Source organism: Tinamus guttatus, unplaced genomic scaffold, assembly GCF_059628265.1.
Source record: "Tinamus guttatus ecotype Peru unplaced genomic scaffold, ASM5962826v1 Tinamus_guttatus_pri_ptg000035l, whole genome shotgun sequence".
NCBI classification, from domain to species: Eukaryota; Metazoa; Chordata; class Aves; order Tinamiformes; family Tinamidae; genus Tinamus; species Tinamus guttatus.
Window position 1 is genome coordinate 9902112 of NW_028288569.1, and position 25505 is coordinate 9927616.

The following is a 25505-nucleotide window of genomic DNA, read 5'->3' on the forward strand; positions in this document are numbered from 1 at the left end:
GCGGCTGTTGCGCCTGGCGCCGTCGCCGCGCGGCCTCAGAGCTGCGGCCGCCACTGCCGGAGCGACGGTCGGCGCGTGCCTCGCTGGGAGCCTCGCTGCGTCCCGGCCCTCGGAGCGCGCCTCTGCTCCCGGCGCGGGGGCTCCGAGCCCGCGACCCCCGCTCTCGCAGCCCGCCGGGGCTCAGCCCCGCCGCAGCTGTCCCGGGCCGCGGCCCCTGCTCGGGGCTCGGCTCCTCTGCCCCGCCCGAGGCGGGGCCGTCTCTCTGGCCGTATCCGCGTCCGCGCCGCAGCATGAAGAGGTTCCTGGCGCTCTTCGGCAGGGGGCAGAGGGCGGCGCCGCCCGGCGGCGCTTCCCTGGCCTGCGTGGGCGCTCGCTACGAGCTTCGCGAGGAGGAGCTGAGCGAGCCGCACCGGGCGGCTGCCCGCGGAGACCTGGCTGCGCTGCGGCGGCTGCCGAGACGCGGCCTCGACGGGCGCGACAAGGCGAAGCGGTGAGGGGGGCGGCGCCGGCCGGGGCTTTGCCGGCACTTAGCGAGGGCCTGCTCAGGCGTGGAGGGCGCGTGTGCGCCGCTGGGGGAAGGCCGGGTGGCAGGCCCTGCCCCACCAGCACCGCCCAAGGCTGCTGTGCTGCTCTTGGAAAGCCCGTGTCCCCGGCGCGCGGCACTCAGTTGGCACGCAAGCGGTGCTGGCGCACGCTGGAGGGTCCCTTGGCGGAGGCTGGAGGTGGCCAAGCCAAGCCTTGGTCCTTGCCGGGCAGCGTGGGTGGTGCTGTTGGAGGCAGCGGGCGGTCGCGTGGGCAGAGGGATGGAGGGCAGCCGCTTGCGCCCGGCAGCGTGGGGCTGCGTGACCAGACTCGTGTGCCTGGGCGCGGGAGCCCCTTTGCAGGGAAGCAGGTGCAGAGCTGCGGGAAGCGGGAACTGTGTGGGGTGGGGGTGGCTGCTGCCATTGGTGCAGGAAGGAGCGACTCTTTGTAAGCTGGCTTTGTGTCTCCGGACAGCGGTGGCCCTAGGCCCGGGACAGAGGCAGGAGCGGTGGGTGCAGCTCGGCGTGTGTGTGCTTGTTAATGGAATGTGTTGCCTTTGTAGGACACCCCTGCATCTGGCTTGCGCTAATGGGCACTCGGAGATCGGGTCCTATTTAGTAGAGAAGAAGTGCAAGCTCGATGCGCGGGACAGCTACAAGAGATCTCCACTGCTGAAGGTACGTGGAGCACGGGAGAACTGTTGAGGGAGGGCTTCCAAGTTCCACCCCGAGCGCTGCGTCTCTGGGGTGATGCGTGACGTGGGGACAGGTGGAGACTGTGTTGTGATTGGCGCAGAATGGGCCCGCGTTGTCTCCTCTGGGAAAGCCGGGGTTGTTTTCTGAGGTTGGCCGGCTGTGGGAGCACTGAGGGATGGAAACGTAGTTGCTGGAAAGGCTTCCTTTTCTTTGCTGTGTTGCTTGCAGGCAGTGCAGTGCCAGCAAGAAGAATGCGTGGCCATTCTGCTGGCGCATGGTGCCAGGCCTAATGTTGCTGATGTTACCGGCAACACTGCCCTTCACCTGGCTGCCCTTGGTTGTAACACCTCTCTAGCAGGGCAGCTACTGGAGCACAATGCCCTTCTTGAGGCTCAGGATAAGGTAAGCGTAGAATGTGGGTGAGGCTGCTCTTGGAAGGAGAGAGTGGCTTCCCTTGCCTGTTTGGTTCTGACTGGGGGCGGTTTATGCTTGCAGATGGGCTGCACGCTCCTTGCCCTTGCTGTGTCCAGTCGTCACGGCGAGATGGTGGAGTTCCTGCTTCAAAAAGGAGCTAATGTGCACGCTCGAGACCAGTCTGCCAGGTGAAGGGCTTGTCCAAAGAGCGTGTCCGGAGGCCCCCTGCTTTCCCAGTTGTCCTGTGCTTCCATGTAGCTGCCTTTGCTTTGCTTTGCTTTTCCCACAGCTCTGGCTGTGGGAAAGGGGGAAGCAATTGTTGTGGGAGCAAATAGGGCTGAAAAGCATGCGAGTGAAATGTCTGTGTTGGCTCCTAGCTTTCCTCTCCTCTTTCGGGTGTTCTAGGACCCCTTTAATGCGGGCTGCTTCGACTGGGGACAGGAGCATCCTAGACATTCTTCTTCGCCACGGTGCTGATCTTTCCCAGAAAGATGTTGCTGGGTGGACGGCGGAGGAGTATGCTAGGACTTTTCGACATGCTCGGTAAGTGCTTGAGGTGACCGTTAGAGTTGTTAAGGCGTGTGAATGTCCGTGTTGGCTTATGGGCGCCCTTCTTAAGGTTTACTGATGTGTGGAGACGTCTGTAGAAGCAGGGCAAAAGGGCATGATGTGGTACCTATTGTGTCGAGTGTGAATTGGGACGGGTGTGCTCACATATGTGTAACTAGCCACCGTGTGTCACCTTGCCAGTTGGCTCTGAATAGGCGTAGCGTGGAGAAGCAATGGCTCGGTGTGTCCTAGAAGAGCCGTGTACAAGGATGCCGTTGGTTTTGGTGCCAACCTTCCTTTCTTCCTGTCCGTAGTGTTAGTGAAGAGCTGGCAGAGTGCGCGCAGAGAGCACGTGCAGGCGGCCCAGTAGGCCTGGCAGTACTCAGCTCGCCTCCCGGAGCAGGAGCTGCTGCCTTTGCATCGGGTGCCTGTGCTGCGGCCAGCGGAGGTAGGATCCTTGAGCGCGGAGGAACTGATGGGGCTCTGCGTGTGGCGTGCGCATGTGCATGTGTGTGTGGTGGGAGTAGCTGAGCACTTCATTAGCTTCCTATCCCGTCAGCGCCCCGCAGCGTTTGCTAACTGTCTGCTCCCCAAGCGTATTTGTCCCATGCTAGTATTTTGTTGAGGAAGCTTAGAGGAAGTGTAAGGGCAGTGTTGATTTTCTTTGCTAATGTCCTTTTAGGGGAGGGGGTTAGAATCCAGTAGGGCGCGAGATGTCCGGGGTTGTGGCCTGCTTTGTTCCTGCTGTCTTGCGTGACTGTTCCCCTGCAGTGTGGCCTGTAGAACTGCCTGTGTTAGTTGCTTGTGGGCAGTGTTGACTTCTGAAGGTCTGACATGCTAAGAATTAATCACGTCAATTAATATTTTCGCAGTGGGAGAGGAGCTTTCCCGCGAATGCTTTGTAAGGTGAGGCTTGAACAACGGCTTTCCGCCAATCCTTTCCCGTGCCTCAGAAGAGGAGAGCCTGGAGAGAGACACGGTCCTTTTTGTCTTCACTTTTCAAGCATTCAAGACATTGATGATGAGGAGAGTGAGGAGAACTCTATTCCTGCCTCCGAATTAGAAAGACGCCGTTTAGCTGCCAAGGTGAAGTGGCCCAAGAGGCAGAATTTCTCTGGAATGAGTGAGTGGTTTGGAGGGCTGAGCTGTGTGGATTTGAGCGAAAGGGCGTTTGCAGCGCGGTGGCTTTTCTCCTGCAAGGCTGTTTCCTGCCTGGCCCCCCTTCTCCTGCTGTGAGCTATTTCCTCCAAGCCTGGTAGCTGTGACAGGGCGTGCAGCAGCCTGGTGGTCTGGGGCAGAAGAGCACTAGGTGACAAGAGAAATGACCGCATAGTGTTGATGTGCGTGAGATTTCTAGAGAATAAAAGCTGATGAGCTCCTAGATTACCTGTTCCTTTGTCCTGCAGACCTTGCGCTCAGTTTCCAGGAACAAAGGGGTGATAGAGTTCTGACTGATACGGGAGAAAGGCATTTATTGTTCAAAGCGTGCTGAGATGCTTCATCCCCTGTCTCTCCTGTCCTCCTTGTGAGGTTCCTCAAGGGTCCTCAGCAGGGAGCTGCTGTAGTGGGTGTTTTTTCCTCCTGGCACATGCGAATGGCATTCCAGGCTCGCGTGTGACTGATCTCCCACTGCCCGTTTCCGCTCTGATGGTCTCTTTTTATTTTTGCTGTTTCTCCTGCAGAAGAGGTGTTTGGCACTGGGACTGTGCAGTGATTCTGAGGATTCCGAGGATGATGCTGGAAGGCACCCTGCAGTGCTGGAGATGCAGGCAAGATTTCCTTCTTCTCCTGGTCGCCCTCTTGTCAGTGAGCTTTGAGAGAGTGTCGCAGATGCCGTCTGCGAAGAGCTACTGCAGCACAGTGAGATGTGCTAGTGGTTTGAAGAGTGCCCGTGAGGAAAGGGAAGGAGGCTGGACTAAGGCTGTGGGAGGAGCAGGCAGCTGTTGCTTGTCCTGGGTGTAAAGAAGGGGGAGATGGGGAGCGTGCTCGTGTGTGTCGCCGTGTTGTTGAAGCTGGGGTCAGAGTGTGTCTAGGCCGTGCTTGTGAGGGGCAGTGCAGCATGTCTGTGATGCTGGGTATTGCCGTCTGCCCAAAGGCATTCCTGTGGGAAACCCGCAGGCCTTCCTTGCAGCAGACAAGAGAGAAGTCTCCTGTGTAGTTAGCCAGGGAAATGAAGTATTTAGCAAAGGGTGGGTGACCGGTGCAGAAGATGCTTCTTTCTGTTCTTTGCAACTCTTTCTTTTTTTTTTTTTTCCTGACCTCTGTTAGGAAGCATCACCCGAAAAGGATGGAGAGGGAGGTGCCGGTGGTCCTCAGGATAAAGATGCTGCAGGATCAGTGGCTGGTGAGAAAGGTGAGTTAGTAAACATGGATCCCGCTGTGTGTTTGCTCGTTGGGGCTTGCCTGATGGAGGAGAGCAGCAGAGTGAAGGAAGCACTCATGGTGTGCCATTCCTTATTTCCCTTGCAGATGTTTCCTTGGCAGCGGGAGCGAAGCAGGAGGAAGACGGAGACCCCCTCTTGGATTCTGAGGTGCTCTCTGTTGGTTTTTGTTGTTGCAGAGGAGCGGGGGAAAGGGTGTGTGTGCTCCTGCATACCTGAATGTAGGTGAATGTAGGCTCAGACCGTGTCCAGGCTGCACTTCTGAGGGCCTCTATTTCAGAGGAACAGCGTGTCTGTGACACTGGGTACTGCTGTGCGCTGAAACATCCTCCTAAGGGAGGAGTGCAGGCCTTGTAAAAGAAAAGTCAGAACATTTCCCCCTGTCCAAGTACAGAGAAGAGAAGTATGTTGCCAGGTGTCCTTTCCTGTGCAGCGGGTTCTTCTTTCTGTTTCTTCCAACTCTTTTGGCTGGCCTCTTTCAGGAGGAATCACCTGCACGGGATGGGGAGGAAACAGCGGGTGGTCCTCAAGTAGCAAATGCTGCAGCAGCCCTCCCTGATGTTAGAGGTGAGTTCAGAAGCGTTGCGCCCCTGTGCTTGTTTGCTCCTTGTGCTGAGTCAGTGAATGCCAGTGATGACCTGCTGGTGAGATGGGAAAGCCCCTAATTCTGCCCTTGCCAGCAAATGCCAGGGCAGAGGGAACGTCAGCTGAGGGAGATGTTGTGTGGTAGTGCTGGAGTGCAAGGAGCACTGTTTCTTGGTGACTCACTGCGCATGCGAGGATATTTTGTGTAGTGCTTTGAGGGTCCCTCCCTTGCGATGCGAACGGACTGTGGGTGCCAGATGCTGGAGTGCAAGTTTGGGAGAGCAGCTGCCCGCAAGGCTCCGTCCTCCAGGCCTCGGGCATTGCAGAGCCGCGTTTGGATGCTCGCTGCCCCTCTGTTGGGTGTTGGTTGTAGCTGTGTGAGCTGTCATGCTGGGCTTGGGCAGCTTGTGCTGCAAAGAAGGCAGGGGAAGGGGTGAGAACACAGTGGTGTGGCTGAGAGTGAGGATGCTCTTGAGTGACGCTGATTTATTTTCTTTTTAAAAACACTCTAGTAGAAGCATTATCTGTCCCTTGGCTGTGGGTGTTGCGTGATGGAGGAGAGCAGCAGAGTGAGAGAAGCACTCATGGTGTGTCCTTCCTTATTTCCCTTGCAGATGTTCCATCGGCAGCAGGAGCAGAGCCGGAGGAGGACAACGATTCTCCTTGGGATGCTGAGGTGCTTTCCATGGGGACACAGTGGTTTTCCTGTGGGGGGATCCTCTTAGGAGGTTGCTCTGGGTGTGGGCCCAGCACTGAGGAGGCTCTGCTCCTTCTTTGGCTACTCCTGCCATACGTTTGTTCCTGCGAACTAGAGCAGCTTATCTGTGTGCAAGCTGCTCCACGAGGTGCTGCCTTTCGGCTTCAATTGCAGGTACATCCGAACTTATATAGGGTGCCTGTGTGCGGAAGCGCGCTCCGTAGCCAATAGCGTTAACATTGCCTTATACGGGCACGTGCCCATCTCCCCTGCACGTGCCCATCTCCCCTGCACGTGCCCATCTCCCCTATTCTTTCCGCATAGCACGAGATCTTCCGACCGCCGTACCCTACATCTCCCCCTCCCCTAGACATCCTATGTCAACGTAAACGTCCCATGTTAACCCAAACATCCTATGTTAACCTAAACATCACTACTTTGAACGAATTAGGCACGACAAAACGGGCATGCCGCAAAAGATGCCTACTAACGCTATTATAGCTATTAATCCAAACCTCCATTACCAATCCCAATTGAACAATAACAGGATAACACACAAGTGCGGCGGCCTTTTCCCATCACGTCTACGAGGGTTTCGCTCCTCCGGCTTCCTCGTCTCCTCCAGACGGGCGTACGGGTTGCGAGGATGTCCCACAATTCGGTCCTGTAAGAGAAGACTTGCAGCCGCTATTAGTCTTAAGGTCCGGCCTCACCCATCTTGCCGGCACCCATTTGATTATTCCCTGCCGTCGCACAGCTGCATAACCCCTTCCCTGGGTTACCAGGTCCCAGCCGGGTTCCCAAACCGCCTGTTCCGGGAATCCGACCAGAACTGGAGGTCCGTCCTCCATAGCCGCGACCGCCCAATGTTTATCTATTGTCGTCTTGTTCTCGTCACCCCGGACAAAGTGGTTTAGCGAGTATAACGCTCGCATTAAAATTTCTGGTTGCTTCACCACGGGGATTCCTTGGGGATGTCCTTCCCCCTCCCCTAGAACCCTAATCTTCTCTTTGAGTGTTTGGTTCGCTCTCTCAACAATAGCCTGCCCCTGACTGTTGTATGGGATTCCATGTACCAGACGGATGCCCCACTTCTCGGCCCAGTCCTGTGTGGACTGAGCCGTGAAGCAAGAGCCGTTGTCTGTCTTGATGGTGTGTGGAACACCTACCCAGGCAATGACAGTAGTCCAGTGTTGCTGTGCGGCACGTGCAGTCACCTTGCGGTGCTGCGTAGCCATGATTATCCCACTGTGCGTATCCACCGTGACGGCCAGCCATAGTTGTGGCTTCAAGAGAGGGCAGAGGGTAAAGTCAGACTGCCATATTTGATTCGCCTGCAGCCCTCGTGGGTTGACTCCTGCTCCCCAAAGGCTTGACCGCTGGCAGTACGGGCAAGCTGCCACCACGTCTCTAGCCGCCACTAGTGGGATCCCGCAATGCTTTGCTAACGCTTTTGCTCCTATATGAGGGTACTCGTGCACCTCTCGGGCACGTGCAGCAGTCCAAACCCCTTTTGCAGCCTCATCAGCTTTCTGATTGCCTTCTTGGTAGTATCCCGCTAGGGAGTCATGGCTTCTTACATGCACAATGGAGGCCGTGGCCGTTCTATACTGTAACGCTTCCTCCAGCATGATTGCTGTTGGAGTTCCTGCCCATCTGGGGGCAGCCATGTTAAGCAGTAGATGTCCATTACCACGACCGGCCATCCTCGAGGGATCGCCGCGGGTAGTGGAAGCCCCGGCTGAAGAGCCCCCATGTCCCTCATTCTCTTATTTACCTCTCTTAAGTCGTGTAGCAATCTAAACTTACTTTTATCCTTCTTTAGAATGACAAAGATAGGCGTATTCCATGGGCTCAGGCTCGGCTCTAAATGTCCTTGATCTAATTCGCGTTGTATAATGGCCCGTGCGGCCACCAGCTTCTCTTGAGTTAAGGGCCACTGCTCTACCCACACCGGCTCCTCTGTTTTCCATTTCAAGGGAATGGCCTTGTTAGGGCTCAGCAGGTAAGCAGTGGCCCCTACGCTAAATTTGTCAGGCGAATGCCGAGTTGAGCCAATACGTCACGCCCGATTAGGGATTCCTGTATTGTCACTATGAATGGGCGGACAATCGCTTGCATGGGGGACCTTCCCGGGTCCTCTAATTCACACACCAGAGGCACAGCACTGCATCGCGCATCCGTTGTTCCCCCCACCCCATCTAGCAAACCCGCTGGGGATGCCGGCCAGGTGGCCGGCCAGTTGCTTTCTGGTATGCACGTTACATCTGCCCCTGTATCAATTAACATTGTGAGCTCTAATATCCTTGGGGTCACCAGCGGGGGGCCGTGAAGGCGCACCTTAACACGGGGTCTCTGCTGGCAGCCTAGGACCAGGGCCACCTGGCTTCGTTCTCCTCTTGTTGTCCTTGTCCTCCCTCCCCAGGGTGCCCCGTCGGATACGCCCTGGGGCTCTGCTTCCACCCTCCTTGGGGGGGGGCGCGCACTCGCAGAGAAGGGCGGCCCCCCCTCGCCCGGAGTTTCCCTGCGACCTCCGGCAGTCTCGGGCCCGATGCCCTTTGGCCGTCAGCTCCCCCACGGAGTCCCCCCCCCGGGAGGAGGAGTCGTCTGACCCCTCCCCCGCCTCCTCTCTCAACATCGACAAAGGCGCTGGCCGTCTCCCGGCGGCGCCATGAACCCTCTGGGGTGCCCTCCGAGGCGGTTCATCCTCTTCTGGAGGGTATTGAGGTCGCAGGAGCATCCCTGGAACCCAATCTCTGGGGTCGTCCACTACTATCGGCATCGGTGGGGCTGACGGGACTAGACGTTCCCCTTGATTTACGTGGCCACCACCTCCCGGATCGTGCTCAGTAGGGGACTGGTCTAACCGCCGCCCCGCGGCCTGCAGTTCCTCCCAAGGGTATGCAGGGGGCCTCCCCTCCCCCTCCTTGGCTGCCGGATAGACTTGTGGCGCTTCTTCCGCCCCCCCCATTCTCGGCTCTCCGGCCCCGGACTCCTTTCCACCGGCCTCTTCCCCTTCCCTGACCACGTGTCTCGGAGCCCCCGCAGTATCGGTCACGCCCTCTGCCTCCCACGCGGTTTCCCAGGACTCGCTCTCTTCCCGAGTTCTTTTTAAAAGTTGCCTGATAGTTCCCCAAGTCTTCAATTCTTTTGCCGATTTACTACTCATACTGTACTCCGCTAGTGCAGTAGTACAGTCTGCTCAATGCTGGGAAAACACAACATTCCCGGCATTGTGAATCGCCGCATCCTTTCAGGAGCCGCTCGATGCAGTTTCACAGAAACATCTCATTCCCGAGCACACACTAACACGACCTTCACTGTCGCGCCTCCATGGAGTTCTCGCCGCTTCCCGGCCGCCCCGTCTTTCAGGAGTCGCCCGCCGAATCACGTCGGGGTCACCACTTGCTGCCTTTCGGCTTCAATTGCCTCGTCGTTACCTCGAGCGAGCACGGGCGCCACCACCCAGGAACCCGGGCCAAATGAGCACAGACACCAATATGGTGAATGCAGCAAATGGCGTTTATTGCAGGTACATCCGAACTTATATAGGGTGCCTGTGTGCGGAAGCGCGCTCCGTAGCCAATAGCGTTAACATTGCCTTATACGGGCACGTGCCCATCTCCCCTGCACGTGCCCATCTCCCCTGCACGTGCCCATCTCCCCTATTCTTTCCGCATAGCACGAGATCTTCCGACCGCCGTACCCTACAACGAGGCTTGTGAGGAAGCCGGGTCTGGGAATGTCTGAGCTCTCATAGTAAGTGGCCCTTGCATGGGATTCATAGTGCAATACTGAAAGGTGCAGATTCTGGCTCTGCAAGTGCTTGCTGCGATTGCTGCTTCTTTGCCAAAGTATCCATTAAAAGGACAGTGTATGGAATCCTGCAGCCAACTAAAAAGGCCAACAGCAATAATGTGGGTTTTGTCTTGGAGCCCTTTTTTGGGTCAAAAAGTGCAAGGGGGGAAAGAGCAGGAATTGGACTAAGGTTTCTGAAAAGCAGGCAACTGTTGGTTTTCATTGGTACAAAGGAGGAGGGAAAGGGTGTGCGTGCTCCTGCATATGGGAATGCGGGTGAAGGCAGCTGAGGCTGTGCACAGGCTGCACTTGTAAGGGTCTCTTCAGAAGCAGAACAGCACATCCGTGTCATTGGGTACTGCTGTCTACTCAAACATCTTCTCAAGGGAGGAGTTGCAAGCCTCAAAGAAAGGAAGTCATAACATTTTCCCTGTGTGGGTACAGAGAAGTAGCTTGCAAGGTGTCAGTTGCCTGCGTAGGGAGTGCTTCTTTCTGTTCTTTGCAAGTCTTTTGGCTGGCCTCTTTCAGGATGAAGCTCCTGCAAGGGATGGAGAGGAGGCCGCTGATGGTCCTCAGGATACAGATGCTGCAGGAGCCACAGCTTGTGTGCGAGGTGAGTTAAAGCCCCCATTGAAGCCCACGTCTTGTTTGGTGGCTGTGAGCGCCAATGCATGGAAACGGTGACGTGACTGTGAGACGGGACAGCCCCGACTCTGCCCTTGCCAGCAAATGCCAGGGCAGAGGGAATGTCAGCCGAGGGAGACGTTGTGTGGTAGTGCTGGAGTGCAAGGAGCACTGTTTCTTGGTGACTTGCTGCACGTGCGAGGATATTTTGTGTAGTGCTTTGAGGGTCCCTCCTTTGCGATGCGAATGGAGGAGAGCAGCAGAGTGAGAGAAGCACTCATGGTGTGTCCTTCCTTATTTCCCTTGCAGATGTTCCATCGGCAGTAGGAGCAGAGCTGGAGGAGGACAACGATTCTCCTTGGGATTCTGAGGTGCTTTCCATGGGGGCAGAGTAGTTTTCCTGTGGGGGGATCCTCTTAGGAGGTTGCTCTGGGTGTGGGCCCAGCACTGAGGAGGCTCTGCTCCTTCTTTGGCTACTCCTGCCATACGTTTGTTCCTGCGAACTAGAGCAGCTTATCTGTGTGCAAGCTGCTCCACGAGGCTTGTGAGGAAGCAGGGTCTGGGAATGTCTCTGTGAGCTCTCATAGCAAGTGCCCTACTAGAAGTGCATGGTGCGTGCTCCAAGCTTTTTCTTCCTCTGTGTGTGACTATTTCATTAGGATAGTATTGGAGAGCTGGGTGAGGAGCTTGCTGATGCTCCCAAAAAGCAGTCGCTGCCAGAAACCTTGCTGGCAGCTGCCCCACGTTGTCACCAGGACATGGAGGAAGAGCAAGGGCAGCTGCAGAAGGAGTTGGCCAGGGTTAAAGGCAAGGTAGGCAAATGCCATAACAACTGTAATGATGGTAACAGCGCTGCTTTTCCCCCGTAAATGATGAGAAGGACAAGGCAGCATTCTGAGCACAGGTACAAGTGGGATGTGATCAAGTCATTAATTCTATGCTGCCGTAACCCATGAGGGCAGTGGAGCCTTGAGCAGAACGACATGCTCTTCTTCGTGTGCTGTGCTGTGCAGGCACTGTAGTTTGAGACGTGCAGAAAGCGCTCTTTTCCCTTGTCGGTCGGAGCCGGCTGCTTGCAGAAAATCGGGATGGGGACAGGAGAGGCCAGCAGGAAAGAGGGTGAAGCAAAAGGGTTCGGGAGATTTGAGTTGGGAGTCAAAGCAGTCAACTTGTGTGTATGATGCTGACGATGAAGCTGAGTACCATGGGTCCTGGTTTGACAGTTGCAGGAATCGGAAGAGCGGCGTCTTCAGGCTGAGCGGAGTGTTGAGGAGTTGAAGAGAGCCCTGGCAGAGAAGCAAAGCGAAGCAGTGGCCGCTTCCAAGCAAGAACAAGACCGTGCCTCCCTGCTATTCACCATAAGGCTCTTGAGGGAAAAAGCTGGACGGTGAGGAAGTGCCAGAGTGAAACAAGGCTTTGCTTTGTGGGCTGGTGTAAAGGCAACAGGATTACCTTGCTGCATCACAGCAACGGAATATGGGCCTTGGAGGGAGGCTTTAGCTTGAGATGTTGTTAGTCCACAGTGTGGAGTGGGTGTGTGTGCTCTTTGGGTTCCCATACTGAGCCCTATGTTTCCTTTGAAGGCTGGAGCTTGAAAAAACGGGGCTGGAGGTGACAGCGCGACAACAGACTGCGAAGATGGAAGCTCTTCAGAAGGAGCTGCACAGCTCTGCCTCTGTCAGCGACTCCTGCCCTTTCCTTTTCACGAGCTCCTGAGCCTACTTGTGTGTGTATGTGGGGCCAGCTAGAGAAGAGATTTTCCTGGGGAGCCCAGGGGAGAGCGTTTGTGGCAGTGTGCAGGCGATCGGCTGCTGGTTCCTTCCGAGGCTTTCTGGTCTTGGGCGTTTTCACGGGGTCCTGTGCTGCATCTTCCTTAAGCCTGTCTGAGGGGAGGCTTTGGCACTGCTGTGCTGCTTGGAATGTGTGCCACTCTCAGTGAGGAGAAACTGCTTAGGCTCTGCAGAATGACTTTGCTTTGGCACGCTGGTGCGTGCTGTTTTCTGTGAAGTGCTGAAGAGGAGTCCCTGTGGTATCATTTGCAGAACTGTGTGCGATGCTGGCTTGGAATTTGTAGGTGTCCCAGGTTCAGTGATTGAGAGCGGCTGGGAAAGGCGCTTTCATCTGCGGGCTGCGTGAAGCCAGGGATTTTGGTGCCTTCTCTAGCGAGCGAGGGTGCTCTGTGCCGTGCCGTGTCCCTGGAGTTGTTTCTAGTTAGGGCTGGTTTTAGTTTGGTTTACGATGGCGCGGCCTTTGAGTGTCCCATGGAAGGGGAAGCTCCTCTTGCCCGTGTTCATTGCTGCCTCTTCATACTCCGCATGGTTCTGTCTTTCTCCCTGAAGGGAATGGCTCAGGCAATGGTTGCTAACAATTTGGGAGTCTTCTCTGCATATCACAGAAATATTTGCAAGTGATGAGAGAGAGCAGGATCTGTAGTAGAAAATCAATGAGTGCAAGAAGGCATTTCTGTACTAAGCCTAAAGGTTGAGCAAGTAAGACCCAGGAGCCAGCGGGAAGGAGTGAAATATTTAGGGGACAAGGAAAGTTTGAATGAAGATCTTGAAACAGAGCTGAAAGTAAACGAGGGAGCTTTAAGAGAAACTGTTCTGCAATGCAATGCACAGCTGAACGTGAAGGACAGAGTGGTCAGTACTGTCCCCCAACCTGGAGCAGCCAAGGGAAAGCAAAGATAGATGAGGGGCAGAAATTGATTCATTCTGCTCACACTTGGGCTCCGCTCTTCAGGAACTTGAACATCATGAGGCATTGAGAAGCGTTGTTGAGCCAAGATAATTGTAATGACACCAAAAGAATGAAGTGAGGCCCCATGTGAGGCAAATGCTTTTGGTTCTGCTTGAGGGCCTGTGCAAGGTGAAGTAAGCAAATCAATGTATGATAAGACAAGAATCTATGAAGGAAAGATTGGCTCAGCTCAGCTCCTTTTGCTCAGCTCTTTTTATTTGTTGCACAAGTAGAAGATGTGCAGAACAAGGCAGGTCATCAGAGAGGAAGTAGTGAGGGCTGTCCAGGAGAGTATTAATGATCTTGCCAAGAACCTCAGCGCTGACCCTGAAAAGCAAGCCTACCTGAAGGAGGGGAGAGACAAGGGATCCCGTGCCAAATGTCCTGACTTAAGAGAAGGAGCCTTTCCATATGAGACTGACAAAGTAGAAAAAGAGGACAAGAGACCTCTCTTTTTTGTAAAGGAGTATAAAGAACAAGTAAAGATTTGTCAGTTCTTGAAATAATTGTACTTTTCTGAAGGCCCCAGGTATACGCTGCATGCGTGGGAATGCACCGTGCAGGGTTTGGTCTGCTTTGTGGTGTTTCTCTTGCAATTTTGGAGGGTTTTGGCAAAGAGGAGGAAAGGCTGCAATGCGAGCAGAGATCAGAGGATGATAGCCCAGTCTAAACTGTGGTTTAAAACTATTCAGGATTTTTCTTTTCATTTCTTCCACCTAATCCTTTTGGTGTCACAGCGGGCGAGTCATTTTATTTGATGTCCATCTGTTGCACTGGTGACACAAAGGAGTGTTTCAAAAGCAGGAAGCACCCAGTGTGCAAGAGCTGAGAAGAGGAGAGGCAGGGAAGTGAAGTGATTGGGGAAGGAGGGGAGAGTATGCTGAGGAAAACTGCTGCTAAGGAGGCCTGAGAGGAGGAGCGGGATCAAGCTGACTGTAGCTGAGTGGAGAGAGGCAAAGGAAGGGAAGGAGAAGAGCTGACAAGAGACTGTGGACAGAGTGCCAAGCAAAGGCCAAAGAGGGTTCTTTGGTCTTCTGATGAGAAAGGCTCAATTCTCCATAAGTTGGTATGGAAAGTGAAGAGCATCAGTATTGTGCAGGTGTTTGTTAATCTCTGTGTGTGTGGAGGGCTCTAAGGGGGCTGCAGTTGCTCAGGAAGCTGGTTTTGCTCACAGTCCTGAGCTTTTTCTTCCCCCTCTCCTGATGCGGTCCTATTTCTTCCTCTGAGGCTTGGCAAAAGATGACCCAAGCGAGAGAATGACTGCTTGGCAAATCAGTCCAAGTATCTGCCTACAAATGGACACGGTGCCCAAGTATGCACTGTGCTGCTCTGCAGAGTGTCATAGTAGTCATTTGGGGAGCTACTTCTAGGGACAGTTGTATAATGTAGCAGGAAAAAGCAAACGCACAGTGCATGGTGCACGGCTTTTCTTGCGATGCGTGTAATTATTTCATCAGGGCAGGGTCAGAGAGCTGGAGCAGGAGCTTGCCGATGCCCGCAGAAAGCAGGCGTTGTCCCAAGCCTCGCTGGAAGCTGCCACACGTGCTCGCCGGGAGCTGCAAGAAGAGAAAATGCAGTTGCAAAAGGAGTTGGACAGGGTTAAAGGCAAGGTAGGCAAAGGCTGTGACTACCCCGAGGACCCTGACAACCCGGTTTTCCCCTGTAACCAAGGAAAAAGCACAGGGCACTATTCTGAGAACAGGTGCCAGGGGGACGTGAGCAAGTCAGTCCATAAACCCTGTTGTAACCTGTGAGGTCGGTGAAAGCTTGAACCTAATGACCTGCGCCGCTTCCTGTGGTGTGTGGGGTCCTGTAGTTTGGGACCTGCAGAACCTGCTGTTTTCCCTTGCCAGTGAGCGCTGATACGGTGGTAGTTCTTAAGGCTGCTCCTAGGAAACCAAGATGGGGATGGGAGAGGCCAGTATGAAAGAGGACAAAGCAACAGGGCTTTTCAGAGGTGACCTGCGAGTGCAAGCAGGTGGCTTGACTGTATGAAGAGGAAGCTGAGTAGCGTGGGTCCTGGTTTGACAGTTGCAGGAGTTGGAAGAGCAACTTCTCCAGTCTGAGCAAAGTGTTCAGGATTTGAAGAGAGCCCTGTCAGAAAAGCAAAGGGAAGCATTGGCTCTTTCTCAGCAACTGCAAGAATGTGAGAAGGCCCGCTTGGAAATGGAGAGCCTAAAACTGCTGGAAGAAAAAGTGGAAAGGTAAGGAGTTGCCACAGTGAAGCCAGGCTGTGCTTTGTGGGATGGTGTAAAGGCAAGGGTGTAAAGGGTTAGCTTGCTGCTTGGCAGCTAGCAAATATGGGATTTGGAGGGAGGTTTTTGCTTGAGATGTTGTTAATCCACAGTTTGGAGTGGGTATCTGTGCTCTGTTGGGTTCCCATACTGAGACCTATGTTTCCTTTGAAGGCTCGAACTTGAGAATGGGAGGCTGGAAGGCAGAGCTCAACAACAGACAGCTAAATTCGAAGCTCTTCAGAAAGAGCTGCACAAGCTGCACAGCTCTGCCTCTGTAAGCTACTCCTAAGCTTTCATTTTCACAGGATCTGATATGAAGCCCTGGCTTTGTGGATCACAGTCGTGTGTGCAGTCAAATAACACCACGTGCATCTGAGCAGAGTGCTGGCATTTTCTTAAACATAGATGCACGTGGGTGCCTGCAGTCTGTGTTTATGTGCTGTTCCAAGAAGAACAGTACTTGGCCATTTTTAACTCATAGGAAGCCACGGGCTAAAAGAAGAGATGGCAAAGCTTAGCTGTTCCCAGCAGACAGAGAGCAGACCTCAGCTGTGCAGAGGCGCACTGGTGTGGCCAAAATACGTTATGTTTAGGTTCCCTCTGAAGCCTGAAGCAGCTCTGTAATGTAAGAGCAAAGAAGGGAAAGTGGAATCTGTGGTCCAAGCCTTTTCTTCCTGTGCATGTAACTATGTCCACAGGCCACGGCCAGACAACTGGAGCAGGAGCTTGCTGAGGCTCGTAGAAAGCAGCTGATGTCAGAAGCCTCTCTGGAAGCTGCCACCCGTGTTTGCAAGGACCTGGAGGAAGAGAAAGGACAGTTGCTAAAAGAGTTGGTCAGGCTTAAAGGCAAGGTAGGCAAAAAGAGTAACTACTTTAATGAGCCTGACAAGGTTGTTTTTCCCCTGCAAATGATGAACAAGCAGAGGGCAGTATTCTGAGAAGAGGTGCCAGGGGCACGTGAGCAAGTCAGTCACTACAGCCTGTCGTAACCCGTGAAGGCAGTGGAAGTTTGGACCAAATGACCTGCTCTTCCTCCTCCACCGGGCAGGGTGCTGCAGTGTGAAAGCTGCAGAAAGCAGCATCCCTCCTTGCTAGATGGGGGTCTGCACTGTCCACGTGAAGCAGCATCTCAGGCAGGTGTTCTGAATGGTCGCGCAGGCTGAGCCTGCACTGGGCCTCACGTCCACACGGGAGATCGAAGGGCCTCAAAGTGACTGACTTGCCTGGTGTAATAGCCCCGGTGCCTAAGGTTGGCAGGGTCTTTGCTGTGCGCTTCCTGTGTCCTCCCTTGGACAAAGGGGAGTGTAGTTCCTTGGAAAGGCCCTGACCAATCTGTGGCACGTACGGGTGTTCTTGCCTTTGTTTAGGCAAAGGAGGGTGTCCACTCCCGGAGAAACAGTGGAGATCCTGGCTTCTTGGCTTGGGGCCTTTTTGCATTCTCTGCCCTTTTCCTTCCCAAGAAGGAAGGAACCTGCATTCTGCTCTGACGTTTTGGGCCACTTGCTCTGTTTAGGGACTGTCTCTGCACCGTTTGTGTAAGAATAAGGTAGAGGTGCCTGCACAGTGTTGGAATTGCAGCCTCCCCGTTTGGCCATGGGTGGACTTTGCAACTAATGCTTCCCACGGAGGAGTGACCGCCCGGACGCCAGGAGCGTCACAAGTGCCAGAAGGAAGAGGATTGGTGTTGGGGCGGTTTTGGGGACTGCTTGTAGGAAGACAAGATGGGGATGGAAGAAAGAGGCTAGTAGGAAAGAGAGCAAAGCAAGAGGATTTGGGAGAGATGAGTTGGGAGTCAAAGCACTTGACTTGTCTGTATGCAAACGCAGCTGAGTACCGTGGGGGCTGGTTTGACAGTTGCAGGAGTCGGAAGAGCAGCGTCTTCAGACTGCGCGTTGCGTTGAGGAGTTGCAGGCGGCCCTGTCAGAAAAGCAGAGGGAAGCAATGTCTTCTTCGAAGCAACTGCAAGACCTTGTGGAAGCCTCCTTGGAAAGAGTTAGCCTAAAGCACCTGGAAGAACGAGTGGGGCGGTAAGGAAGTGGCACGGTGAAGCAAGGCTTTGCCTTCCGGGGTGGTGTAAAAGCAAGAGGAGGAGCTGGCTGCATCGCAGCAAGCCCATCCAGAATTTGGAGGGCCATTACTTCACAGTGCTGTCTCCCTGTGTTTCCTTTCAAGGCTTGAGCTTGAAAACGTGAGGCTGGAAGGCAGAAGTGACCAACACACGGCTCGAATTGAAGCCCTGCAGGAAGAACTGCACAGCTCTGCCACTGTAGGCTACTCCTAAGCTTTCTTCTTCCTGAGCTCCTGAGCCTAGCTGTGTGTGTATGTGGGGACTTGTGGGAAGAGATTTTCCTGGGGAGCCCAGGGGAACATCATTTCCGACAGTCCACAGGGGATCAACTCTAGTTTGTCCCTTTCCAAGGCCTTCTGGTGTTGAGAGTTTCCCTGGCTACTGTGCAGCCTTAGCACTGTGCGAGGAGAGGCTTTGACACTCATGTGCTGCTTGGAGCGTCTGCTGCTTTTTAGCAGTGCTGGTGCTTAAGCCCTCAGGCAGTAGCACTTGTTGCTGTCCTAAGAGCGAGTTAGCTCGTGGAATCGCTTTGGTGCCAAGCAAAGCCCAAAGCGGCATCCTCAGGCTGTGACAAGGGAGACTTCATTGCCAAAGCTCTGACACCTTTCCTGTTTACTGACTGTGGATTACTTGGCTCGAAGGCGTCATTCCATAAAGTAACTCCGAAAACTGCCGAAGGCCAAGGTGCAGCTGCTAAAGCAATGTCACAGGCCTAGGCAGTGTTGTGTGCTTGGGCCGAGTTAGGAGACAAGTCCTTAATGAAGGAGAACTGCTCCAGGGCTCAAACTGGGGGTAGATTGTAAAGGAGTAGTGAGATGGAGAAATGTTGGTGGCATTTCCCTTTGCTAATACCCCTTGAATGAGGTGCGAGCATGAGTCCGGAAAGCATCAGTGTGGCTTTTTTGTTCCATATGTTCATAAGAGCCTGGAAGATCTGCTCTCTGCCTTACGGACAAGGCACGTGCCTTTGAAAGAAGACAAATATCAGCAGGTACATCAAGAGTTGCTTGACTTCCCTCTTCCAGTCGATGATTTCTGCTGCCTACTGATTGCGGCTGATTCCCCTGAAGCTTTAAGTTAAGCTCTGCTGTCCACTGATGTGGATAGCTAAGTACCACCTGCTGGTGCCAGGGGGACAGAGGAAGCTGTTTCTCAGGCTCTTTTGCACCTTTCTCCCCAGAGCCCCTCGTAGCAGGTGGCCTTCAGTTTTGAGGGGTGCAGGGCAGGGCAATTGTGGCTGCCCCTAGGCTAGCATAGAGAGACATCCTGCAAGTTCTTTGTGAGGAACACCCTGTGCAGCTGGTGCTTACGCATGGCGTTACTGAGCTGTGTATGCCCTTTCTCCTTCCTGTGTGGAAAGTGTGAGAGTGAAGAAAAGGCAGAGAAGGAGGAGGCAGAGAAGAAACAAGCAGCAGAAGCCCAGCTGGAGGAAGCAGTGAAGAAAAGCATGGAACTGCAGAAAGAATGCAGCAGGTATGGCTTTTTAGCATTTAGCATTTTATCGGTTAAGCTGGGAGTCAAGGTTGCTTTAATTGACGCTGAGACAATGGTTTGTGAGCAACTTCAAGGGGAATGCTTTTTTTTTTTTTTTCCTATGGCTTTTCTAAGTCACTCCCTAAATGGCTGTGCAGGTCCAAGAGGCTTCTGGAGAAAGCTCTGAAGAAACTAAGGACCTACGAGAGGCGCGAGAGCGAGTCCCAGTTGAATTTACAGGAGAAACTGAAGGACGCACCTTCTGGAGGGGGCAGTGAAGAGGCCCTATTAAGAACAAAGGTGAGCTGTGGTCTGCTTGTTTCTGTGTGTTTGTTCTGGAAAGTTCTTGGAAAGAATCTGCCACGTTGATCCAGAGCGAATAGGGCTTCTTCCTCCATGGCTTAGAAAGCTGCTTTCTGGAGCGGTGTTGACGAAGTCAGGCAGCGCTGACTGTGAGGCAAGCCTGGAAGACCGCTGGCAGCCCCGCTGCATGCAGAACACCCCGCATGATGTATGTTCCTGAGGAAAGGAGAAGGAGGATTGTTGCAGATAGTTAGGGAACGGCGGCCGGAAGATATCGTGCTGTACGGAAAGATAGGGCCCCTAATAGCCAATAGTGTTTAGTCTATGGTGTAAGCAGACGGATGTGACGTTGTAAACCTAGCTATATAACACCTTGTTACCCATCAATAAACGCCATTTGCCGTCCACCACATTGGTGTCAACTAGCTGATAGCCCGAGTGGTTTGGGGGTGGTCGCCGTGCCGTCCCTGAACCAGGTCGCTGCAGCCGTTTGAACTGCAACAAGTGGTGCCGAAACCCGGGAACGTCATCGCCTGGATGAGCGAGCAGCGTGAGCAGCAGCCAGAGCAAGTGGACCACCCCGGCGAAGGGGACACTACCGAATCAACAAGGAGGATGGAAGCCCTCATAAAGGTCGTATCGCAATTACATAACTACTGGGGGATTGATTGTAAGCCAGAAGATTTTACTCTTGCAGTTACAAGGCTTTTGAAAATTAAGGCTATAGACCAGCCGGTGGATATTCTCCACCCTGAACTGTGGGACAAATGTACTAAGGCATTAGCTGAGGAGACAATGTTCTCAGGTTGTGGGAAAAACCTTAAGGCTTGGGGAAAAGTTGTACAAGCCTTACAGAAAGCTATGAAAGAGCAGGAGACTTGGGTAGCAGTAAAAGACTGTTTATTGGCCACGTCCAAAGTGGGAATCGGGACAACTGCGCAGACTTTGGACCCCCCAGATGATGGCAATTCTGCTGAGCCTAAAGGTCAGCAAGAGGGTGAAACATCCCCTCCATCCCCGAACCCCGCCCCGCTTACAGAAGAGCAGAAACAGCCGAAATCTGTTTGGAGCGAGCTAGCCGAGGAAGCTAGGAACATTGAAAAGAAGTCAGAGCATGGTGACGTCTGGGACAGGCCACCACCCTATGCCCATCAAAATGGCGCCGAGCCGCAGGGGGTAGGGCGGGGCGAGGGTGCCCCCGGCGCGAGTGAGGCGCCGGAAACCAATGGGAGTGACCGGACAGCTGAGGGCGGCCCGAGGGAGGGGCGAAGAAAAGACCCGAGGGAGGGGTCGAGAAGAAGTCCGAGTGAGGGGCGGAGAGAAGACCCGAGGGAGGGGTCTAGAGCAAGTCCGAGTGAGGGGCGAAGAGAAGACCCGAGGGAGGGGTCGAGAGCAAGTCCGAGTGAGGGGCGGAGAGAAGACCCGAGGGAGGGGTCGAGAAGAAGTCCGAGTGAGGGGCGGAGAGGAGGTCCGAGTGAGGGGCCTGGAGCGAGCCCGAGGGAGGGGCGGAGAACCGATCAGAGCGGACATTTCAAAAAACGCCGAAGCCCAACGAAAAAGTACCGGAGCCCGGAAGTGACCAGTCAGTCGAGTTCCGACTCCGGATCAGACACTAGTCAGGACGAGTGGCTCACAACCGATTCAAACTTAAGGAAGGAGAAAAAGAAGGTAAACATCCGAATTAAAGAAAAACCGGCGGGAACATTCATGATTAAGCATGTTGGAAAGGAAGAGCATCTGACCCCAATTCAGGTGGCTGTTACCTTCAAAATAAAACTAATCAAAATTGTGAGTTTCTGTTCACAGGACCGGATCATCGGACACCCCCGTAACCCGTACACCCCGGTGACAAGCGTCCCGCCCGAGCCTGCGAGTTCCACGCTGACCGAATCCAGAAAACAACAAAACAGCCTCCGCAAGAGGGGGCCGCGATGCCTTTGCGTTATCTTAATTTTGCAGCTTGTCACTATAGGACAGGTAGAGTCACACCAGCCCTTTAAATGGGGTACTTGAACAGATCGAACAATCTCGAGCAATTAGTACAAAAATAACTACAGGGCCACCAGTTTTCAGTGCCATGCCTTGCCAACTAGCATCCATTGAACCCTGTTCCAAACGCAGCTGGTACAAAAATTTGTTCACCGGTTCGCCGTGGTTAACCACCCTGATATCCACCTTGATAGGGCCGATCACAATGATCATGATGACGCTAATCTTTGGACCCTGTATATTGAATAAGCTCATGCCGTTTGTCAAGAATCGGCTAGAGAAGGTTAACATCATGTTAGTAGAACACCAACAACTGCTTTAAGAATATATCCACTCAGTATTACCCCCAAGTTATCCCAAGGTACACCCTGTTCCTACACCCTGGTATTACCTGTCATCCCCTACCTTCTACGCGCCGCCTTCTTTGTGCCTTATGTTTTATGTCAAGTTTATGATATGTAATTTTAAGATTGGTATAACTATAAGAATAGAATAAGATAGTAATAAGAATAAGATAGTTGTATTTTAGCTAGTTTTGTTATGCATAGGGAGGGGGGAAGTTGTTGCAGATAGTTAGGGAACGGCGGCCGGAAGATATCGTGCTGTACGGAAAGATAGGGCCCCTAATAGCCAATAGTGTTTAGTCTATGGTGTAAGCAGACGGATGTGACGTTGTAAACCTAGCTATATAACACCTTGTTACCCATCAATAAACGCCATTTACCGTCCACCACATTGGTGTCAACTAGCTGATAGCCCGAGTGGTTTGGGGGTGGTCGCCGTGCCGTCCCTGAACCAGGTCGCTGCAGCCGTTTGAACTGCAACAGAGGATATGTGGATATGTGATCTCCTGGGAGTGTATGAGTCGCTCCCTGAAGAAGAACCCTGGTGCTTTGGAACCTGTCCTCAGGGGTGCAAAACTCCTAGCCATTATTGGCTAGGGGACTGCTGGAGTTAACCTGAGAAGGGTGGGAAACTTGAGGTGGTCTTCTGAGACACCTTTAAAAGAGGTGGTTCTTTTAGCAGAGGAGCATGGCTTTCACTTGGTTTTAAAACTGAGTGAGCTGGTGACAAACAGTCTCAGCGCCCAGCCTGCCTGGTTTGCAAAGGACTGCGTATGCTTAAGCCTCTCTGCCTGTCCCTTGGCTGTGTGCAGGTGCATGAACTTTGCAACCGGCTCTCTGCAGAGCAGAGAAACTCGAGGCAGCTCAAGAGAGCAAACGAAGGTTTGCGAGAAGAGCTGACTTGCATGCATGGGAGCCAGGCAAAGCTGCGGAAGAGGAAGCGGCAGCTGGAAGAAGAGGTGGCTGCCCTCAGGTGCCATGTAGAGACCAGCGCGCCAGATCTCAGCCACATCAAAGACTATAAAAGAGGGATTGAAGAAAAGGCCGAGCGAGAACTAAGGAAAAAACTACGGGAAGTCAATCTCTTTTCTGCAGGTAACGTACTTGGCACTGGCATGCTCAGTCCATTTGTGCCTTGTCCTTCATCTCTTCTGCACCGCTGTCCTTTTTCAGTGTTTCCTGCTTGTGCTGGTCAGGGCTGTGGGCTCATGGGCTCTTTATATCTGGAGGAGTCTGTTGAAGGCCATGAGCTTGTGGAATGCTTGTCCTCAGCCATTTTGTGCATCATCATCTTTACGCACATTAGTCCCTGGAGAATCGGGGAACTGCATTAAGAGAAGGGGCTAGTGTCTTGGTGAGAGAGAGGTGACTTCTTAGTCCGAGCTTTGATTGGAAACCAAAATACATAAAGGTTGTGCTTAGAGCAGGTTTCTATCTGTGAACAGAAAGCGCTGTGTAACGTGGTGCTTCTGGCTTTGGCCGTGGATTCTTGAGGGCAGTGAGGAGGCGCCTGAGTAAGGCTGTGCTCTTCCAAGGGGGTGTGTGGAAACTGTCGTCGGGTGTCGGGGGAAAGTTGTTCTTCCCTGGAGGCTGAAATCACACAATCTGCTTCAGACACAGGCAGCCACCCTGGAGCAGGTGGAACAAAGAAGAGCCGCTGCTGAAGCTTCCCTGGTAGGGCAACTACAGCAGAAAATCAGGGATTTGGAAAATGAATTGGCTCTCAGCAGACGCCTGCAGCAAGGCAGAGTTATTGGAGGCCTTGCGGAAGCCGCTGCTGCCTACCCTCCTGAGCTGGACAGGAGCCACTCTTTGATGGTGAGCGCAGCGGGCAATGCTTCCTGTGTGGCAGAGCGACTGGAAGCTCGGATGGCTGAGGTAAGGCATTGGACATGCATGATGTGCTTGAATGAGCTGCCCACAGAGTATGAATGAGAAGGGTTCAGCTTTTAAGGGGAAAAGGAGCATGCATTCATGCCTAGTTCCAGGACACCCAGTCTGCTAGTGCGGACAGCATTGGTGACCCTCACAATTGGGCGAGCACAGTCCCCTGGATCACCCTGAGAGAATCTGTGAGGCAATGCTCAGAGCCTGCTGCAAGCTCAGCAATAGCTCTGGTCCGAGTGTGCCCCAGCCTTTGCAGTGTGTGTGGAGAGCACGTTCCTCACGGAATGGTGAGGTTTGTGGCCCGCGTGGCAAGAGCTGGAGAAGGGGGCAAATAATTCTTCACTGAATGCCATGATCCATTCCCTGCTTTGCACAGAGTGGAGGCAAGGGCAAGCTGTGCTCTTCACTGCTTTTTAATGCTGGGAAGGATTCAGGCAGCTCTAATTGTGACTCAATGCTGTGGTGCCCGCAACGTAGCAGGGTCCTATTGAAAGGAGATGCCTGCGGACTGTAGCTGTGGCCATGCCTGTAGTGTTCTGAAGCCGAGCTCCTCGGCTTTGGGCATTGTCTTGTGGGGTCTCAGAGGGGTGATCCAGATGACTGTCCTCGGGCACCCCTGTGCCTAAACAGTAAGTCGGCAGCGCTGCCATGAAAAAGGGTTGTCTAAAATGTGGCTGCTGCAGGGAAAGGCAGCTCGTTCTGGCCTGAATCCTTTGCTACTGAGTAAATTAAAGAGAGTTTTGGTTTGTAATGAGAAAAAAAAGCAGGCATCCCAAGTCGGATTACTCACTGTAAACAGTGTAAATATGCTGCTTGTGGCTTTGGGACTAGCGCTCTGGCCATGTGTGGTTATATCCCCTTGCATTTGCACGGATGGGCACAAGTGCCTTGGGTTGAATGTGTCTGCATTGTGAGCAGAGGTGCCTGTCTACTGGGATTAATGGGGTTGGTTCCTCTGGTTTGGGACCTCCTCCCTTTTCCTCCTGTAGCACTAACAGAAGGCCTTTTATTCCTCCTCCCACGCGGGGCTACCTCAGAAGTGGCTTTCTGGAGTGGGGACTGCCAAGAGTGGATATCTCGAGAGAAAGGAAGTCTGGGGAAACGTGCCCTCCAGATCTTGGCGGAGTGGTGTGTAGATGGCATTCAGCTGCATTCAAGTGAAGGTGTTCGTCCAATGCTCTATTTAATAAAGCTTGTAGCCTGGGACATCTCTGTTTTATTCCTGTCCCCTTCCTGACTTGGCCCGCCCTGCGCACGTACCTATTCCCTCTTCCTCCCGCTGCTTGTGCCTCTTACAGAATAGGAGCGGCGGGATTGCTGCCAAGGGGGGAACACTGGTCGGAGTCTGACCGCTTGCTGGCAGCGTGCAGCCTGTGTCCTTTTCCTCAGTGGAGGTTGAAAGCTCCGCTGGGTTTTTTAGACAGGGGCCTGGAGTTGGCTGCTCTGTTTGCCTCCTGCTGCCTTTTAGGACAAGGCTTCCCATGGCCTGGGCAGGAGGGAGGGGGAGAGCTGCTGCTAGCCATGCAAGGTTGCAAGGCCCCTGGGTCTGGAAGAGTATTTGCTCTGTGTGGAGTCTGTGAAGGCGAAAGGGCTGAAGAAATGTCTGTGCCCTGCAGCCTTCTTAGCAAGACTGACCTTCTGTTCAGTGATGGGCACTTGCTTTTCTCTCTGCAATGCAAAAGCAAGTGGAGAAAGTCTTTCACTTCAGCTTGTGGTGCCCTTTGGGAGACGGGCATGAACGCTTTGCATATGGTCCCCAGCGTGTTTTGATCCTGCAGAACATGAGTGAGAGCGAGGAGAAAAGCAGGACTGCAATTCAGCACTTGCATCTGGCCTAAGAGGAGCTGTTAATGGTGACAGTGCGGGTAGAGAGCAGTCCCCTTGGCTCCTGCCCTTCAGAGTGCTCCTGCACTGCCAGGGGGAGGCCGCTCTCAAAGATGGAGGGCAGGTGCTGCCAATGGCGGGAGGCTCCTGAGGCCTGGCCAACAGCAGCTGTCCCCCTTGCCTAGAAGCGGGCAAGAAGGACGATCATGGAGTCACAAACGGGTCGGCAGCAGCTCGAAGCCTGGCAAGCTGATGGAGCACAGCCTCCCAGAAGCCCTTTCCAAAGATGAGAAGGAACAAGAAAGTGTGTGGGGGTAGTCGGCAGGGATTCCCAAAGTGGGAAGCAAAACCCTGCTGTAAGATCACAAAGGCCTTT

The 25505-nt window shown here is 53.7% G+C and overlaps 1 protein-coding gene across 1 annotated transcript; it reads left to right on the forward strand.

Annotated features, from left to right (window-relative positions):
• Positions 1–290: 290 nt before the first annotated feature.
• LOC148596029 (uncharacterized) lies at positions 291–24654 on the forward strand. Its single transcript, XM_088534492.1, has 14 exons — positions 291–490; positions 1085–1199; positions 1446–1619; positions 1713–1819; positions 2037–2174; positions 4449–4533; positions 15940–16092; positions 17096–17268; positions 17414–17507; positions 18670–18782; positions 18941–19082; positions 22231–22506; positions 23027–23296; positions 24604–24654. The coding sequence occupies exons 1-14, from the start codon at positions 291–293 to the stop codon at positions 24652–24654; spliced, it is 2091 nt and encodes a 696-aa protein (XP_088390618.1).
• The last annotated feature ends 851 nt before the right edge of the window (positions 24655–25505 follow it).

Bases quoted from the DNA above. Each gene is read 5' to 3' on its own strand.
- LOC148596029 (XM_088534492.1), top strand. From the start codon at position 291: ATGAAGAGGTTCCTGGCGCTCTTCGGCAGGGGGCAGAGGGCGGCGCCG. The intron at 17,269-17,413 runs GTAAGGAAGTGG...TTTCCTTTCAAG, and splicing joins CTGGAAGAACGAGTGGGGCG to GCTTGAGCTTGAAAACGTGA. The intron at 23,297-24,603 runs GTAAGGCATTGG...TGCCTCTTACAG, and splicing joins TGGAAGCTCGGATGGCTGAG to AATAGGAGCGGCGGGATTGC.